General features: G+C 44.2%; 1 protein-coding gene and 1 long non-coding RNA gene across 5 annotated transcripts in view; one reads left to right on the top strand and one right to left on the bottom strand.

The window, feature by feature from the left end:
* Nucleotides 1-20,093, bottom strand: part of SLC30A10 (solute carrier family 30 member 10) — a 46,837-nt gene that overhangs the window by 7,117 nt on the left and 19,627 nt on the right. For 2 of the 4 annotated variants that reach the window (XM_054248160.2, XM_078356533.1), the window contains exon 2: nucleotides 5,820-5,897. In XM_054248160.2, coding sequence (XP_054104135.1) covers nucleotides 5,820-5,897 — 78 coding nt within the window. Of the gene's footprint in view, nucleotides 1-5,819; nucleotides 5,936-6,492; nucleotides 7,248-20,093 lie in introns of those variants that run through there. The other 2 variants (XM_054248161.2, XM_002760502.6) reach the window with 2 other exon arrangements.
* The window catches only part of LOC103789187 (uncharacterized), a 29,874-nt gene continuing 17,990 nt past the window's right edge, over nucleotides 8,210-20,093 (top strand). The window contains exons 1-3 of the long non-coding RNA XR_013529686.1: nucleotides 8,210-8,341; nucleotides 11,525-11,621; nucleotides 13,328-13,397. This is a non-coding gene — a long non-coding RNA (uncharacterized LOC103789187). The remainder of the gene's footprint in view (nucleotides 8,342-11,524; nucleotides 11,622-13,327; nucleotides 13,398-20,093) is intronic.

The following is a 20,093-nucleotide window of genomic DNA, read 5'->3' as shown; positions in this document are numbered from 1 at the left end:
TCTTGCCTTGTATAAGTTCTAAACTCCAAATTCAGCTTTTCCTTCTGAGAAATCCCACTATTAGTCCCCAAGAATTACATAAAATAGTAACTTTCAAACTCATTTTTCCCATAATCCACAGTAAGAATTATGTTTTGCATCCTAGCACAGACAGAGATACAAATTGAAACAAATAATTTGTGGGAAAGCAAAACTCACCCTTATATATGATTTCTTACTATTATCTATTCTATTTCATTCTATTTTAATTAATTTTCTATTAAACTAATTCTAGGGCCCAAACTGTCATGGTCTTCAGTCTGAAAAACTGTTTAAACCAGCCTCCCACTCAGTTCCTGAGATTTCATAATGCAATGTGTCTTCTCACCGCCCATGCAAAGATGAAGAAGGCATGGTTATGATCATTAACAACAGTGCACTAGCAAAATTCCGTGTCTGTGTGTGTGTGCGTGCGTGTGTGTGTGTGAGAGAGAGAGAGAGAGAGAGAGAGACTGAGAGAGAGAGAGAGATTGACAGAGAGAGAGAGAGAGGAGAGAGGTGGGGTTTCCCTCTGTCACCCAGGCTGGAGTACGGTGGCATAATCATAGCTCACTCTAAATTCAAACTCCAGGGCTCAAATGATCCTGCCACCTCAGCCTCCCAAGTAGTTAGGACTACAAGTTTGTGCCACTGCACCAGCTAATTTTTTTACTTTTTCAAGAAATTTTTTAATTTTTTTCTTTTTTTTTCTTTTCTTTTTTTTTTACAGGGACAGGAGTTTGCTCTTTTGCCTGGGCTGGTCTCAAACTCCCAGCCTCAAGTAATCCTCTCGCCTCAGCCTCTCAAAGTAAAAGATGCTGAAATAAATACATTGATAACCTCCTCAGGGAGGAAAAGAGTCTCCTGTGATGAGAAATCTCAGGAAGGTCTTGTTGAGAGGTAGGTAATTTGGGCAGGACTCTGGAGAGGAGGCAGACTTCAACAGGCAGCCAGAGGAGAAGGCATTTCAGACAGGAACACCTCGCAGGAGCCTCACGGGAAACTGCAGATGGAGACGTGCTCGTGGGGCAACGCTCGGGGCTGATGCGCTCAATCTAGACTCACAGACCCTGACGCTGTTGCTATGAGCCACGGACCTTATGAAAGGCAACCTCTCTGAGGAGCAAGATTCTCATCTGTGAAATGGGGTAGTAATAGTATCTGCCTCGCTTCCCTCAGAGGCTAGTTCTGAAGAGTATGTTTAAAAATGTCTGAAAACCCCCTGAGAATGACCACGAGGTGGTGACGATGGTAACAGGCACCATTTGTAGGTGGGTCCTCTGTGCTGTTCTAACCGCCCATGTGATCAGCACAACACGGTGATGTTGGTCTTATTAGCTCCACTGTATAGATGAGGGGACTGAATCTCAAGGAGATGAAGTTCCTTGCCCCAGGTCACCTCGCTAGGAAAAGAGAGGCCGAACTCTAACCAGATCTGCCTGACCACAGGGTCTAAGTGCTTCTCACCTCACTACAGTTGTACATTAAATGTCAGTGGATATGCAGAGAGAGAGTAAAGAGCTGGTGGTGGAGGTGAGGCCACGAAGGAGGGAAGGGAAGGGCAGAAATGTCTAGAAAGGAATATTGGTACCAAAACGGCAAGCTCTTGAATGTCAGCAGTGTTTAGACCATATCCTGGATGCAGTAAAGGCTTGGATCAGACTCCGATGTGATCACACATCTATGATTCAGAAAGATAAATCTGGCAGCAGCATCTGAGACACACAAAGATCACCACCTAGTAGACAACTCAATCACCTGACTAGTCATAATGCTCTCAAGGCAGCTTTGCAAAGGCAGGAAACCTCTGTACTTGGCCCTCACTTGCTGCCTTTAGATTAAAATGAAACCCCCAAAAAACTGGCGTATAACATAAACTGGCAATTTGACACAAGTTGAAATTTGGTGTGGCCCAGAACTTACAAAAGCCATCGGTGCTGTCTAATTTGTTGAATGACTGGAAATAGTGCATTTGTACCAGGCAAATGGTAATGAAGAGATGAGATGAAAAAGCAAGAATTGCGAAGAAACATCTCATCAAAGGGGATTTCTTTTCAAGGGATGTCAAGATGGCTATTTGTCTATTTATGTTTACACCAAACTTTAAAAAGCTAATTGTCTTTCTGACATATTGTTACATCTTTAATGTATCATATTTGGTTCTATTAAATAAAATTGACCACTACAAAGCACATTGATAAGTATTTTAAGAGGATTGTGTTTTTATCATACTTTACAGTAGAAGACAGAGTGTGTTGCTTAGAATTCATTTTTTTGGCAGGTGCGGTGGCTCACACCTGTGATCCTAATACTTTGGGAGGCTGACGTGAGGGGATTACCTGAGGTTGGGAGTTCAACACCAGCCTGGCCAACATGGTGAAACCTCTTCTCTACCAAAAATACAAAAAATTAGCCAGGTGCTGTGGCATATGCCTGTAACCCCAGCTACTCTGCAGGCTGCAGCAGGAGAATCGCTTAAACCTGGGAGTTGGAGGTTGCAGTGAGCCAAGATCATGCCACTGCACTCCAGCCTGGGCTACAGAGCAAGACTTCATCACTCAAAAAAAAAAAAAAAAAAATACAAAAAAACTCATTTTCCTATTCCCATTGGAATAAGAGAAACAGTAAAGAAAATGAAGAAATCGTTTTTTTGTTTGCAGAGATCCCCATAGGATATTTCCTCTGCAGATCTGGAGAGCAGGACATAGTCCTACTTTCTAAAGCGGTTGCTTAAATGTTAGAAACATAACCATTCAGTGACTGTGTACTAGGGAAGCAAGCCATCTGTGCCTGGAGTCTAGAGGGAATGTGTGATCACGGAAAGCGCCAGAAATGTGATGTAAGAGTCCAGGATTCTAGCCTTGTCACTTCTATGTGCTGGTGTGACTTAGGGAAGTCATCAAACTCTGCACTCTGCGTCCTCATCTGTGAAGTCAAAGGTTGAAGTCCATTTTCCCTAAGGTCTTTCCAAGCCTCATTCTATGATCCTTCCGGGAATTATGGCTCCAAGATAAGGACACAGCACCAAAGGGGAGGCCAGCCTCACACTTAGCCGGAAATACGGAAAGGCTCCAATTAGCCACAGGACATGTCCTCGTCAAAAGCAGCAGGAATGATCTCAGCTAACACGGAAGCACTGTGGGTTTGAGCCCTGCAATTCCACCCACTACCTGAACAACAATTGTGTTCACTCAGTAAGATTGTGTGACTACCACGCTGACTCATTCATGAATGGTACCAGGGACAAAGTCTGTACTCAATCAAAGCATCAGCTAGTTTTCCTACTGTAAGCCTAAACTTTATAGATTTCACTTATTTCAAAGCAATTCCATAAGGTGAGTACTGTAATTATCCTCATTTTAAAGATGAGGGGATTGGAGGCTTAGAGAGGTTCAATAACTTGCCCAAAGTCACATGGTTCTTCGGTGGCAGAGCCATGATTCACACTCAGGCAGTTTGAAGCCAAATCCTAGTCTTCAGCCACTGCACTATTCATATCTATCAGAAGCTAGAGATGCACTGGTGTCAGTACCTGTAAACCAAGGGCCCAGCCAGGTACAGCAAGGCGTTCTACTACTGACATTTTTCTACCAAGAAACTTCAATAGCTTTGGACTAAAATTTGTCAAGATCATACAAGTTTCTCAAACAAGATCACCATATCGATGAGGGCCTACTCTTCATTCTTCTTTGCTTCATTCCGCCTACCTATTCTCTTTCTCAACGTTGTAATGTAAGGTTGAGGATACTTGGCTGGGTGCAGTAGCTCAGGCCTGAAATCCCAGCACTAAGGGAGGCCAAGGCAGGCAGATTGCCTGCTCAAGACCAGCCTGGCCAACATGGTGAAATATCGTTTCTGCTAAAAATACAAAAATCAGCCAGGCGTGGTGGTGCACACCTCTAATCCCAGCTACTTGGGAGACTGAGGCATGAGAATCGCTTGAACCTGGGAAGTGGAGGTTGCAGTGAGCAGAGATTGTGCCACTGTACTCCAGCCTGGGAGACAGAGAGGGACTCCATCTCAAAGAAGAAAAAAAGAATGAGGATACGTAACAGAGCATGTTTTCAAAAGTTAAAGTCTCTGATGGTGAACTCCACCTTAAAACTTATGTGTATATGCACGTATACATATTGTTCCACTCACTGCACTGCAGCCTGGGAGACTGCGTGAGACTGTCTCAATTACATATGGTTACATATGAGTCTCACTCAGTCTCCCAGGCTGCAGTGCAGTGGCATGATCTCAGCTCACTGCAACCTCCACCTCCTGGGTTCAAGCAATTCTCCTGCCTCCACCTCCCAAGTATCTGGGATTACAGGACCCCCCCAGTCACACCTGGCTAGTTTTTGTCTTTTTAGTAGAGACGGGGTTTCGCCAGGCTGGTCTCCAATGCCTGACCTCAGGTGACCCACCTACCTCAGCTTCCCAAAGTGCTAGGATTACAGGTGTGAGCCACCAAGCCTAGCCCAATGGATATATTTTTAAACTGAACCATATAAAAGAAAGATAAATGATGATGATTTTTTCTTTTTTTTTTGAGACGGAGTTTCGCTCTTGTTACCCAGGCTGGAGTGCAATGGCGCGATCTCAGCTCACCGCAACCTCCGCCTCCTGGGTTCAGGCAATTCTCCTGCCTCAGCTTCCTGAGTAGCTGGGATTACACGCACATGCCACCGAGCCCAGCTAATGTTTTGTATTTTTAGTAGAGACAGGGTTTCACCATGTTGACCAGTATGGTCTCGATCTGTTGACCTCGTGATCCACCCGCCTCGGCCTCACAAAGTGCTGGTTTTTTATTACAGATTTTCTTTTAAAAGCTTTCTACTAAGCTCTTTTGGAGAGCAAATTTCCCTGTTGCATTTAAATTTGGTTAATTTAGAAATTTTTCGGAGCTCATATGTTATTGTTGTTCTCTTCTGGATTTTCCTTATTGGTTCATTCTGAAAATTACTTTTTAAAACAGATGTGAGACACTCAAAGTGAAGATATCTCCTAAATTATTAATTTTTCATTATATTATTTCCATCTAAACCCCACTTACAGGCTTTCCCCAATACACAGGAAAGTAAAGGGTTGCTTAATCCTTGTTGGAATTCTCAAAATCAAGATTGGGGATTAACCCCTTCTGGAATTACTCTGAAGTGAAATCTGTGCCGAAGAAGTTGGAAAGGAGAGATGTTGGATACAATGGTGTCCAGCGAGAAACACATCTCAAAAACCCCTGGGCTGACCTTAGTTCAGTGCTTCTGACCTTGACCGCGTAGTGAGAAGAATGCTAGTTAGGTGCCTGCCATGGGCCTCACCAGAACACTCCCTTTGGTCATGGGAGTGGAGGTTTTAGTGAGCCAACAGTGCCTTCACAAAGGCAGATTTCTGGCAGAAATAACTGATGCAACAGGGTCATTCGGCAATGCCAGATAGGACACAACCTTGGATAGCAGCTCACCTACTGTTTTCCTACCTTTATCAAAAGCACATTCAATTAAAATAGGCTTCACTATTTGTTAGCAGTATCTATGGACTAGTGAAACCAAGTAAAGTAGTAACATAACGTTGACATGTGCAGTTCTGGAGCAGGCAGTATTAGCACGGGTCTAAGTGGAGCTGAGATAAATCATTAGCAGCCAGCTTCTCTCCAGGATCAATGCAGCGATTGCAAAAGAGAGTCAGGTCATAGTCTATGCATGTAACTGGCCTACTTTCAAACACAACTTTGCCTTATTAATGTCAAAGAGAAATTTACAGCACAGTCCATATGTGTCATAGAAAGCGATTTCAAATAGGCCCAAAGTCAATCCTACCTCTGATATTCAGAGCTTCAGACTTTTTCTCTTTTTTCATCATCTCTTCTGGCTCATTCTGGGTGTTGAAGGAATCACCTGCATTCAAAGAAGAAACCTTGTGTTGTGTATAAGTTCTACAAACAAACAAACAAAAAAACCAATGGACTCAAAATAAAGTTTTGTTATTTCAAACTCCTACTAGCTTAAGGGAGACCCTTCCTCTGCACACACAGCTCAGAACAGTACATTTGGCCTTGAAACAGCCTTGAGATACACCTTTGGACTTCATTCACACATCCTTTCAAGTTAAAACAAAAAGAGGGCAAATGGGAGCCCACCTGCAGCCCCAAACCTGTAATACCCAAGAGGACAAACAGATGGGCAAAGAGAAAGGGAGAAAAACAAAATTCAGATAGCAACTAACGAGAGGGAGGAGGGGTTAAAGAGTGCTGCCTAATAATGACTGATTCCAAAGAAAATCAATACTTTTATAGAGAGAAGAGGGGAAGGGAAAAGAGACTAGGGCTACCCGAGGATCCAGGAGAAAAAAGAAAGGATAGAGAATATGTTAATTAAAAAAAAAAAACCATGCAGAAGAAAAAGAGGACGTGGGGTGAGAAGAAAGGGAAAGGGACCGGGTGGGAGGAGGAAGGAAGGGCCAAGCGGTCCAGAGGATGCAACCGAAAGGCACCTGCTACGTTTGAGAACACGGTCGCCCCCTTCTCCTGCTTTCTTTCCACCGAGGTCCCCCGAAGGGTTACGACCGAGTCCAAGCCGGGGGCTGTCGGGGCCGATGCGCCCCGCAGGTCCTCCGGGCCCTGGGGTCCCGGGAAAGCACCGGGAGCGCAGTCCTCCGCCAGCTGCTGACGCTGCTGCAGGCGGCGACCGCGACCCCGCCCGCAGCACGAGAACCAGGCGGCGCAGTCCTGGAAGATGAGCAGCCCCACCACGTTGACCAACAGCCCCAGGGCGCCGACGATGAGCACCAGCTCCGGGTCATCGATGCGCTCGGGCCGGGCCAGGCGCAGCACGGCCTCCACGAAGATGGTGAAGCAGAGCGCGGTGAGGAACACGGCGTTGCTCAGCGCGCCCACCACCTCGGCCCGGGCGTAGCCGTAGGTGGCGTGGAAGTCCCCGGTGGGGCGCCGGGCGATGTAGCCGGCGCTCAGGCCCACGCACAGCGAGATCAGGTCGGAGAGCATGTTGAAGGAGTCGGAGAGCAGCGCGATGGAGTTGCCCAGGTAGCCGGAGACCAGCTCCGCCACGAAGAAGGCGACGGTGAGCACCAGCATGAAGAGCAGCCGGCACGTCTTGCCCGAATAGCGGCCCATCTCGCCACTAGCTGCTGGCACCGGGCGCCGCCCCGGGAAGCACAGCCCGCCCGCGCGCAGCCACAGGTGGGGGCGCGGCGCGGATCCGCGAGGACCGGTACCCGCCTCCTGGGCTGTCTCGCCGGCCCGGCTCCGCCGCTTTTTATATCTCGAGGCCGAGCCCAGCCAGTCCCCGCACGGCCAGAGTCTAAAGGAGTGGCGGCGGCAGTATCTGAACAGCCCGTGCGCCGCTTCCCGCGGCTCCTTTCCTCCTTTCCCCTCCCTCGCGGCCTCGGCCTGACTTGGCAGGTGGCCACGAGCCGATGTCTCTGCTTCTGGGACAGGACTGTGCAGAGAGGGGCGCTGCAGAGGAGAGGGGGCGTGTCTGGATGTCAATCTTCGCAGACCCCCTCCCCGCGCAAAGGTGGGATTCACCCAGACACCCCTCGTCTGCGAGCCCTCAGGGTCGCCAGTGTCCTGCTGACTCATTGATAAGGGCCTTGGCTGCTGTGGGGTGTGTTCGCTGCAGTGGACGTGAACACCTTCGAGTACGTGCCCAAAGGCACCTTGCAGGGCAGATTCCATACTAACCAGGTGCAAGGTCCCGAAGCACAGGCTTGGGGCAACCCTGCCCTTGAAGATGCTTCCTGCTTTTCATTTCGTGATGTGAGCTCATCCCTCATTCAGCCCTCCAGCTTCATTTCCCTAACCTTGGGATAAAGCTATTTAATCCTCTCTTTTTCCTCACAGCCATCATAAAGGGTGCAAGATCATTCCTATTACCCCCTCATGGCACAGGAGCGTCCCCGTTCCCCTTCAGGATCTTCGCTGTCAAGGCCTCCTTCCTGGAGTGAATCGCAGGCAGCCCTCAGGAGTGCACAGACCCCACTTCTGCAAGCATGCGCTCCCACCCAGCACTGAAGGCTGCTCTACTCTGTGATACACACAAGTCCCTTGGCCACTAAAAAGCCAGGGCTGACCTCCTCTGTGTACTTGTCCCATTCTCCATTGAAGAGAATGGTCTACTCAGCCCCATGTGTCCCTGAGAACATGACCTGACAGTACATGAAGGTTTATTCCGAATAACGACTTTTTTTTTTCTTGTTGCCCAGGCTGTAGTGCAGTGGCACGATCTCAGCTCACTGCAACCTCTGCCTCCCAGGTTCAAGCGATTCTCCTGCCTCAGCCTCCAGAGTAGCTGGGAATACAGGCATCTGCCACCACGCCCAGGTAATTTTTTTTATTTTTAGTAGAGACAGGGTTTCACCATGTTGGTCTTGAACTCCTTGACCTCAAATGATCTGCCCACCTCAGCCTCCCAAAGTGCTGGGATTACAGGTGTGAGCAATCGTGCCGGGCCAAGACTCTTCTACTGACAAGAGGCTCTGTTCCAAATAAAAGTTATCCAGAAGGGAACTGTCTCCAGGACTCTGGAAGAGGCTGAGGAAGGGACTCTTGACGAAGGGTGTCTGCTGCTGGTCTCTTCCAGCAGTGGAGGTTTGGGAGGCCTGGCTCCTAGGTTTCTTTGTTGGTTTCTTTTGTTATCTCATTATCTCATCCCACAGAAGATTTGAAGGTGAAGTCTGGTCATCTCTATTCTCCCTCCTCAGACCCAATCCCTGAACTTTAATAATTCCTGAAAAATACACATGTAGTTTGGGCTTGGAAATGAATAAAAACGTTTCATCAAAAAACAAACAAACAAAAAACCATACACGGGCCAGGCATGGTGGCTTAAACCTGTAATCTCAACACTTTGAAAGATGAGTTGAACCCAGGAGTTCAAAATCAGCCTGGGCAACATAGGGAAACCCCATCTCTACACACACAAAATTAGCCAGGTGTGTGTGCTTATGGTCCCAGTTAATCAGGAGGCTAAAGTGGGAGGATCGCTTTCGTCCAAGAAGTCGAGGCTGCAGTGAGCCGTGATGGTGCCACTGCACTCCAGCCTGGGTGACATAGCAAGGCCCTGTCTCAACCCCACCTTCCCCCACTACAGAATCCATGAGCAGAACTTCCTAACCTCTAGCCCTATTCATTGTCCTTAGCCTTGTAAAAGTTAGTCTTGTCTTTCAGTATCTCTGAGGTCCGTAAAGCATCCTTAATCCAAGGGTCTCACCTTACATCAGATAAGCCTCCAAACTCAGAGCGGTTATTAAACATTCCCATCTCCAGGAATATAAATGTATACTGAGAACTAGAGAAAATTGATCATGCGAAATATTCTCTAAAAGTTAATATAAAAGGCCAGGTGCGGTGGCTCACGCCTATAATCCCAGCACTTTGGGAGGCCAAGGCAGGCGGATCATCTGAGGTTGGGAGTTAGAGTCCAGCCTGACCAACAGGAGAAATCCCATCCCTACTAAAAAAAAAATACAAAATTAGGCAGGCATGATGGCACATGCCTGTAATCCCAGCTACTTGGGAGGCTGAGGCAGGAGAATTGCTTGAACCTGGGAGGTGGAGGTTGCCATGAGCCAAGATCATGCCATTGCACTCCAACCTGGGCAATGAGAACAAAACTCCATCTCAAAAAAAAATTAATATAAAAATAATTAATAATGTACAATAAGTAAGATATAGACTACAGTATTTTTCACTAGTGTAAAATGGGAATAATAATAGTACAGGGAAGATTAAATGAGTTCATATGTGTAAAATGCTTAAAACAGTGCCTGGTACACAGTAAGCACTCAATAAATGTTCTATTATTGTTATTAATAGTATTAGTACTACAGCACATGTGTAACGGAATTACTATTGAACAAAAGATGACACACTCTAATTTGCAAAAGAGATTTATCAGAATACTGTACCCGTTCCAATTTCTGGCTTAGACTGTCTTCAAACCGTAAAGCCTCTGAAACATTTAACATGACAACAAGCAAAACAGCCAAAATCAGTTCAGGAGGCCTTGTGGAACTAAACTTGACAAACCAAAGCATTCCTTGCTAATTGGATTTCTTTGTCATTCACCACTGAAAGAAAAACCTGAAATCAGCAGAAATGTATCACTGAGGCAGATTGCCCAATTATTTTCCTAACCAAGGGCAGATAAACATTGTGTCACTGCCCCAGTGCAGTGGATGGAACCAGAAAGCCAGTGGCTGAGGAAGCAGGAGGAGCCAAAGTGGTGGAGGCAGCCTGCCTGCGGGTCCCATTCCTGACTTTAAGAAATGGTAAGTGTTGCCAGATCGTGTCAACAAAAGGTACTGTAGAAAAATGTTTATACTAAAACTAAACACACACACACACACACGTGCGTGCACGCGCGCACACACACACACACACAGAGTATATATAATCTAAGTTAATTGATAAAAATGTAGGCTGCATTTTATTTTTATTTTTTTTAAAGACAGAGTCTTATTCTACCACCCAGGCTGGAGTGCAGTGACCCAAGCTCAGCTCACCACAACCTCTGCCCCAGGGGTTCAAGTGATTCTCCTGTCTCAGCCTCCTGAGTAGCTGGAACTACAGTTGTGTGCCACCACACCTAGCTAATTTTTGCACTTTTAGTAGAGACAGGGTTTCACCACATTGGCCAGGCTGCTCTTGAACTCCTGGCCTCAAGTGATCTGCCTGCCTTGGCCTCCCAAAGTGCTGAGATTACAAGCGTGAGCCACCACACCTGGCCAGCACTTTATACTTAACAGCAAATTGTGAGGTTTCAATAGCTTTTGTTTATTAATCTCTTAGTCTGCCCAGCCCTGTGCTGAGGGTTTTATAAGCATCATCTCATTTCATCAGCCCCATAAAATAAGTACTATTTTATAGGAAAGAATCTGAAGTCCAAAGATTTTTATGTAACTTACCCAAGATCACACAAGCTGAAAATGATTAATAGCCTTGAGATCTGAACTAGAAATCAAACTCTAAAGCTTACACCCTTTGCTTCCAGATTATACTAACTCAATCACTTTAATGCTTCTTTTTTTTTTTTTTTTTTTTGTCACCCAGGCTGGAGTGAAGTAGCAGGAGCATGATCTCAGCTCACTGCAACCTCCGCCTCCCAGGTTCAAGCAATTTTCCAGCCTCAGCCTTCTGAGTAGCTGGGATTACAGGTGCCTGCCACCATGCCCAGCTAATTTTGTATTTTTAGTAGAGATGAGGTTTCACCATGTTGGCCAAGCTGGTCTCCAACTCCTGACCTCAAGTCATCCACCCACCTCGGCCTCCCAAAGTATTGGGATCACAGGTGTGAGCCACCGCGCCTGGCCTTTAATGCTTATTTCGTTCTAAACAAATGAAATGGTTTTCTAAAGTTCTCTTTGTATTGGTGCAAAATTTGACATAGTACAATTCATAAATTCAGAGATTATGACATTAAAAATTATTTTTATACTGGTAGTTGACCAGAAATTAACAATTAATTATTTTTTTAGAAACTGAAAAAGCATCTATTTTTTTTAGTTCTACTTGACAAGAGATGACAGTGCCTTTAGGGAGGAGAAGGGACATCTTTCCAAAGCAGCAAATTCTTATTGTGGATGAAGTCAGTTCTTCATTGGTGAGTTTATGTAACATGTACATCTATAACACTTTGCCTGTACAAAGGTAATTTTCGTACTCCGAAAGTATGCATGTTGACCCTGCATGTTTTTTAGAATACATTAAATTTAAGATATTCTTGACTTGAGTAGCCATTCGTATTTTTTTTAATGATAGAGGCATGAGATATGCAAAAGATAAAAAATGAGGTAGTCATCAACACTAATTCGAATGGGCTATATTTATAAGGGAGAAGACAGCAGCGCTGATTTGCAGCCCGCCTAGAAGCAAGCAGCTCTAATATGAACACAAAGCTGTGCCCACAAGCTTGCAGTGTCTTCTCCCAAAGACCACCTCCACGGTTTCTTCAAATGCCACTTGTTCTTGCAATGAAAGAGTATGACTCCTAATAACAACAGCCCAGGAATATGGCAATAGGCAGCTGCCAAAAAAAAAAAAAACAGCCCAGGAAGTGGTGGGGGCACAAGCATAATATCACAATACGACCTACTTATTGAGAAGATACCAGACTCTAAATAATTTTAATTTTGCACTCACTTTGAGAAAACGTAAAAGGCAGAGTAGTGGAGCAGTTAATAATCTGAGTCAGATTTGGAACTAAATCTGGGCTCTGCTACTCACTTGCTACCATTCTTGTAACCTGGGGTATATGCTTCATTAACTAAACCTTCTCCTTCCTCACCTGTGAAATAGGGACACTATTAGTATCTACTTCATGAGGTTGTAAGGAGACTTAAGTAGGAAAAGGTATGTAAATTGCTTAGGATAGTGCAGGTTCATAAGAAAGGCTCAGTGAATGTTAACAAGAAATAACCATCACCTGGAGTTTTAAATCCAAGTTGCGAGAGAGAGGAGAATATTCTTCTTCACCAAAGGATTCACTAAGGATTTCTCTTAGAGAAGATAAACGTTTAAGGATTTATTTACAGCTCCATCTTAGGAGCAGTGAAATGTATGGAGACATAAGATAAAACATGTTTAAGTTTCTGCAATTAGAAGAGAAGTATAGGCCAGGCATGGTGGCTCACAGCTCTAATCCCAGCACTTTGCGGGGCTGAGGTGAACGGATCTCCTGAGGTCAGGTTCGAGACCAACTGGCAAACATGGTGAAATCCTGTCTGTACTAAAAATATTAAAAAATTAAAAATTAGCCAAGAGTGGTGGTGGATGCCTGTAATCCCAGCTACTCAGGAGGCTGAGGCAGGAAAATCACTTGAACCCAGGAGGCAGAGGTTGCAGTGAGCCGAGATCACACCATTGCACTCCAGCTGGGGCAACAAAAGCAAGACTCCATCTCAGAAAAAAAAAGAAGAAGAAAAGTATAGTTTGAAAGACAATAGTTCCACATATACAAACCGAAACAGGAACTGAAGTTACCAACTGTTGAATGCGTGGATGTAAAAGGATGACATCGATTTTTATATAACACCAGGATGATGCATTTTTTTCCTCAATGTATTTCAGAATGCATTAAATTTAAGAGATATTTGACTTGAGGTGAACACTATTATTTTTCCATAAGATATGGAATGATAAAAGCTGGGTAATGGTTAATACCACTTTGAATGGGCTGCTGAAAAAGGAGAAATACTTCCTTGGGCTATTAGATTCATTTGAGAGCAAAGAGGCCACCCGTGGTAGCTAGGGTCAGCTTGTCATTATTGACATTATCGCATTGCTCTGTGTGTTTCTTACCATCTCCAGGTCACAAGGACAACCCCAGAGAGTCACCCATAGAGAAACCCTGTGCTTGGGGTTTGTCAAGGAAACGAGGGTAAGTGACAACACAAAAATGGAAAGGGTTATGGCTATTAGAAGGAACACAGAAATGTATCAAAGGCAGAACTGGGATTAAGAAACACTTCTCATTCAAAGCTCATCATCATTTACTGATATCATTTGGGGTCTGATTCCTTTTGATTGGTAAATAGTGAGGGGGAAAATCAGCTTTTAGACTATTTCCAATTCAAATGGAAGCAAAAAGAACTAAGAGTTGCAAGAAATAGAGAAAAACTACCCCTTGATGTTGATTCTAGACCTGTTTTAACTATAAGTTAAATTGTGTTATTTCATAAGTTGCCAAAACTTTTCCCATGTATTTGATGCCATCTAAAACAATACAACGCAGATGGCGACCTTCTTCACTGCTAGATTTCACCTTAATTTTTATACTATATGAACATGAAAAATGCCATTTACCCAAGAAATTGTGAAAATAATTGCATGTGGAGGAGAGACAGGATCAAAACCAAACCTATTAATAAATGTCCCTCCCTTTACTTGCCAGATGCACTTAGATATGCAGCGGGAGGATATAGGCTTTGAAGCCAAGCAGACCTAAAAGCTGATCTTGCTTCTATCAGCCCTTCTCAAGAGAGCACATCACTAAACTTTCACGTCTCTATGTTCTCATTTCTAAGCTAGACATAAAGGTATCACTCTCTCACACAGTAGTTATTAGAATCAAATGAAAAGATTATGTGAAGGGCTATGCACAGTTTCTTTAGCTGATAATCAACAGACATTGGCTCCTTCCATTGATTTCTGGCTGTTGTCATTCCCAAAACTGTGGAATTCCAGAAAAGAACCTTGTGGAATCTCCATATATTTTCAGTAGAGACGGGATATCACCATGTTGGCCAGGATGGTCTCGACCTTTTAACCTCATGATCTGCCCACCTCGGCCTCCCAAAGTGCTGGGATTACAGGTGTGAGTCACCGTACTTGGCCTTAGACTACCTTACTTTTTATAAAGTCATGTATGTCCCCTTGATCCAAATAATCTACTTAGCCAATTATCTTAGAATGAATTAGCTATTGACTAATAAAATATTGTATGAATATAAGCTATTCATTAATAATATGTTACAAATATAAAAATGTTTAAAATAAAATCTTTTGTAACTCTAAACCCAAACCCCCTAGTTATCACTGACATGCTTCTTTGTCCATCATGACCTGCTTGTTAGTCACGTGGCAGAAGAGTGGAGAGAATGGGGGTATCCGGACTGGGAGACACTATCACCATCACAAAATGAGAGGCCGTTTTGATTTCTGAGCCTTAGTTTCCTAATCTGTAAAATGCAAAGAAGAGCCTCAACTGTATGTAGTTGGTTTGAATATCAAATAAGATAATGAAGGTACAAATATATAGAAAAATGAAAGGCATTATTGCTGTAATTATGAAGCCATAGACCCACAATCAGCCTGAGTTCCAGAAAGCAAGCACTTTATGTGTGGCCGCCAGTATTTAAATGGGTCAGCTAAAGTTTCAGATTACCCAGACCTCTCCTTGCTTTCTTGTGGTAAGATATCCTGTCCCCTTTGTCCCCTTGGATACAGAGGTAGGCATGTAAGCCAATCACAGTCCCTCATCTCCTGGTCACAATGCTTGGTTCAAGAGATGGACACTTGACCCAAAATGGGCCAGAGCTCTTCTTTTGGAATTTTTCAAATGAATCTGTGAGAGAGGTTTCATTTCTTGTCTGGTCATTAAACCATGAGGATGTGACTTGGAACCCCTGGTAATCATGTCTCCCACTGCTTCTTTCCGGTACCCTTCAAACTGCAATAGGAGAGGAAGCAGAAAGAGCTGAGAAGCAGTGATAGAGAATCTCTAATGGAATTCAAGTCTCAGGTTCCAACTTGATTATGTGAACCAACAAAATTTCTCTCTTTTCTTAAGTAAGTGTACGTTGGGTTTTTTATCAGTTGCAACCAGACACTTCTGGTCAATAGTTGGTCAAGAACCTCTTTTTATTATGAAGTGCTAAGAATGGTTTTCTCCTCTTCTCTACATTCAAGACTCGTGAGAAACATAAATTTAATCCTTAAAAAATAATAAAAAGGACTTTCCCTTACTTCGATTCTTCCCCAGGGCTGGAGGACCTATTCCTGCTCCATTTCCCTGATCTCCTCCAGTGTAAAAAACTCTTGAAAAAGTTCACATAGTCTTTACTTTCTTGAATTGCATCCTTTTGTACCCACTCCAATCCCACCTCCATCTTCACCGTACCACTGACTTTTTCAATATTATCTATGACGTTTTGATTCCCAAATCCATTGGTTTTCCATCCTCATTTGGCTAGAATTCTTAGCGATAACTGTCACTGAGGACCTTGCTTTCCTTCTTCAATTACCCTCCTCATTTGACTTTTGAATGCTGCACCCTCCTGGTTCTCCTTATATTTCATTGACAGTTTCTCCTCCTTCTCTTCTAAATCATTAAATGTTGGAGAGTCCCATGACTTACTCCTAGGCCTACTACTCCTATCTATCTATGCCTATTCCTTTTGGAATCTCATAGAGTCCCAAGGCTTCAGATCTACATTCTGATTGATTTTCAAATATATACCTCAAGTCTGGGTTTCATCAAACTCAATTCAGTGCTTACTGTACATCTCCATCTGGATATCTAGTAGGCATTACAGACACATCTCCTTGTCTTCCCAGTCACAGTAAATGACACCAGCATCAACCAGATGATCAAGTCAAAAGCCAGAGATAATCCTTAATACCTGCCTTTCCCTCATTCCCCAACTCATACCATCAACAAATCCAGTTCACTCGCCTTCTGAAATATATCAGAATTCATCTCACTGCCTCAAAAAGACTCCATGATCTGTTGCCAGAATTATTGCAAGAATCTTTTCCCCATTTTTCATCTACTACATTCTTCACACAGCAACCAGATTGATCATCCTTAAAATGTAACTGTTCATGCAACTCCTTGGCTTAAACGCCCTCCTATTACTTCAAATAAACCTAGTATGCCACAGATGATTCACTGCCTCCCCCTACATCCATGTTCCCTCCTCTTTCATTAACTGATCCCTGATGCTAAGTTTAGCACATTGCTGAGCCCTCTCCTCACTTGTTTTTTGCTGCTTAGCTAAAGACTACAGTTTCTGAAATCCTAGTCTCTGATAAAACAGATTTTAAACGAATGAAGCTCAAAAGAGACAAAGAAGGGCATTACATAATGGTAAAAGGATCAATGCAACAAGAAGAGCTAACTATCCTAAATATATATGCACCCAATCCAGAAGCATGTAGATATATAAAGTAAGTTCTTAATGATCTACAAAGAGACTTAGACTCCCATACAATAATACTGGGAGACTTTAACACCCCACTGTCAATATTAGACAGATTAACTAGACAAAAAATTAAGGAGGATATCCAAGACTTGAACTCAGATCTGGACCAAGAGGATCTAATAGACATCTACAGAACTCTCCACCCCAAATCCACAGAATATACATTCTTCTCAGCACCACATTGCACTTACTCTAAAATTGACTACATAGTTGGAAGTATATCACTCCTCAACAAACGCAAAGGAATGAAAATCATGACAGTCTCTCAGACAACAGTGCAATCAAATTATAACTCAGGATTAAAAAATTCACTCAAAATCACACCTACATGGAAACTGAACAACCTGCTCCTGAAGGTCCACTGGATAAACAATGAAATGAAGGCAGAAATAAAGAAGTTCTTCAAAACCAATGAGAACGAAGACACAACATGCCAGAACCTCTGGGACACATTTAAAGCAGTGTCTAGAGGGAAATTTATAGCACTAAATGCTCACAAGAGAAGCGAGGAAAGATCTAAAATCTATACCCTAAAGTCACTATTAAAAAAACTAGACATGCAAGATCAAACAAATTCAAAAGCCAGCAGAAGACAAGAAATAACTAAGATCGAACAGAACTGAAGGAGACAAAGACACACACACACAAAAAAAAAAACCTTCAAAAAATTAACAAATCCAGGAGCTGGCTTTTTGAAAAGATCAAAAAAAAATAAACCAATAGCCAGCCAATAAAAAAGAAAAGAGAGAAGAATCAAATAGATTCAATAAAAAATGATAAAGGGGATATCACCACCAAGCCCACAGAAATACAAACTACCGGCCAGAGCTCTGTGGCTGGACTAGCTGCTCCTGCTGTCTCTGAGGTTGTGCCTTGAGTGGCCTCACTGGCCACTGGCCACTACCCACTGCCCAGGGGGCCCCTCCACCTCGTCTTCTCTTCACAGGCCTCATGAGAGACTGTGTTAGCATCTTGCTGAAATAAAGGTCCTCATCTGCTTAGCATTCCTCTAATATGCCAATCCCACAACCTTATTAAAAGAGAAAATGAAGGAAGAAGATCCAAGATGGCCCTTTAGGAGCAGCTCAGGATTGCAGCTCCCAGTGAAAGTGCAGAGGGTGAGTGGATGCTGCATTTCCAGATGGATCTTTATTACCCACAGACCAGGAGATTCCCAGGTGGAGGAGCCCCATGGGTCACCAGCGCAGCTGTTTTGGCCAGCGCGGCTGTTTCGGCTGGCGTGGCTGTTTTGCTGGCACCACAGTGTGGCGGCTCTCCGTACAAAATACACTGGTCTGGTTGCCCTTTTAAGCTGGCAATTGGAGCTCCAAGAAGGCAGATTCGCCATTCATCTGATTAAACAGGGTGCCAGGCCAGGATATTCCTGGGCAGTGCCATTGTTTCAGCCAGCACAGTGGGTTGCCACACGGGAAATCACACAGACCCCGGTGCCCTTTCAGCAGGTGACTGGAACACTTGGGAGACAGTAAACCATTCAACTTAAAAAAAAAAAAAAAAAAGGCTCTGAGGCAGGGAGCCAGGTGATCAGGCTTGGCAGGTCCCACCCCCACACACACACACAAAAAAAGCAATTGGAAACACTCGGGGTTGAGAGTTTCACAGCAAGCACAGCTGAACCCGGGTTGGCCCAGCTCTGTGGGGGAGGTGCATCCGCCATTACCAAGGCAATCCACCCCTATGAGTTAGTCCACCATTGCTGACGCAGACTGCCATTGCCAAGGCAACCCGCCATAACAGAGAGAGTCCATCATTACAGAGGCGGGCCACCATTGCCAAGGCAGTTCTAACCACACCCATATAAACAGGACTGCAGGGAAGTTCACAGGGAAGCAGGGCAGAGCCCACAGCAGCTCCACAAAGCCTCTGCAGGCAGACAGTGACTAGGCTGCCTCCTTGCCGGGCAGGGCAGCCCTGGAAAAAAAAAGCAGCAGCACAACAGATACTCATAAATAAAGCCCTAACGCCCTGGGACAGAGCACCTGGGAAGAAAAAAAAAAGGGATTTATGAGTTCTGCAGCAGACTTAAACGTACCCGCCTAGCAGCTCTGAATGAACAACGGAGCTCACAGCTCAGCCCTTGAGCTCCTATAAAGAACAGACTGTCTCCTCAAGCAGCTCCCTTACTCCCGTATATCCAAAGAGTCACCTCACAAAGGACTGATCAGATTGACATTTGGCAGGCATCATTCTGGAACAAAGATAGCAGAAGAAGAAACTGGTAGCAACCCTTACTATTCTGCAGCTGCTGCAGGTGATCCCCAAGGAAGCAAGCCTGGAGTGGACCTCAGCAGTCCTACAGCAGAGGGGCCAGACTGTTAGAAGGAAAACTAAGAACCAGAAATAACTTCATCATCAACAATCTGAACATCCACTCAGAGACCCAGTCTGAAAATCAGCAACTACACAGATGACAGGTGGATAAATCCACAAAGATGGGAAGAAACCAGTGCAAAAAAGAGGAAAACACCCGAAACCAGAACACCTCACCTCCTACAAGGGATCACAACTCCTCACCAGTGAGGGAACAAAGCTGAATGGAGAATGAGTGTGATGAAATGACAGAACCAGACTTCAGAAGGTGGGTAATGAGAAACTTCCGTGAGCTAAAAGAACATGTTCTAAATCAATGCAAAGAAACTAAGAACCCTGAAAACAGATTTGATGAAATGATAAGAAGAATGGACAACTTAGAGAGGAATATGAGTGAATTGATGGAGCTGAAAAACACAACAGGAGAACTTTGCGAAGCATGCACAAGTTTCAACAGCCAAATTGACCAAGCAGAAGAAAGGGTATCAGAGGTCGAAGATCAACTCAATGAAATAAAACAAGAAGGCAAGATTAGAGAAAAAAGCACAAAAAGGAATGAACAAAGTCTCCAAGAAATGTGGGACTATGTGAAGAGACCTAATCTACATTTGTTAGGTGTACCTGAATGTGACGAAGAGAATGAATCCATGCTGGAAAATACTCTTCAGGATATTATCCAGGAAAACTTCCCCAACCTAGCAAGGCAGGCCAATATTCAAGTCCAGAAAATACATAGAGCACCACAAAGATATTCCGCAAGAAGAGCAACCCCAAGGCACATAATCATCAGATTCACCAGGGTTGAAATGAAGGAGAAAATGCCGAGGGCTGCCAGAGAGAAAGGTTGGGTTACCCACAAAGGGAAGCCCATCAGACTCACAGCAGATCTTTCAGCAGAAACCCTACAAGCCAGAAGAAATTGGGGGCCAATATTCAACATCCTTAAAGAAAAGAACTTTCAACCCAGAATTTCATATCCAGCCAAACTGAGCTTCAGAAGTGAAGGAAAAATAAAATCCTTTGCGAACAAGAAAGTACTC

Source organism: Callithrix jacchus, chromosome 19, assembly GCF_049354715.1.
Source record: "Callithrix jacchus isolate 240 chromosome 19, calJac240_pri, whole genome shotgun sequence".
In the NCBI taxonomy this organism is placed as follows: domain Eukaryota; kingdom Metazoa; phylum Chordata; class Mammalia; order Primates; family Cebidae; genus Callithrix; species Callithrix jacchus.
This window is presented reverse-complemented; position numbering and strand designations above follow the sequence as displayed.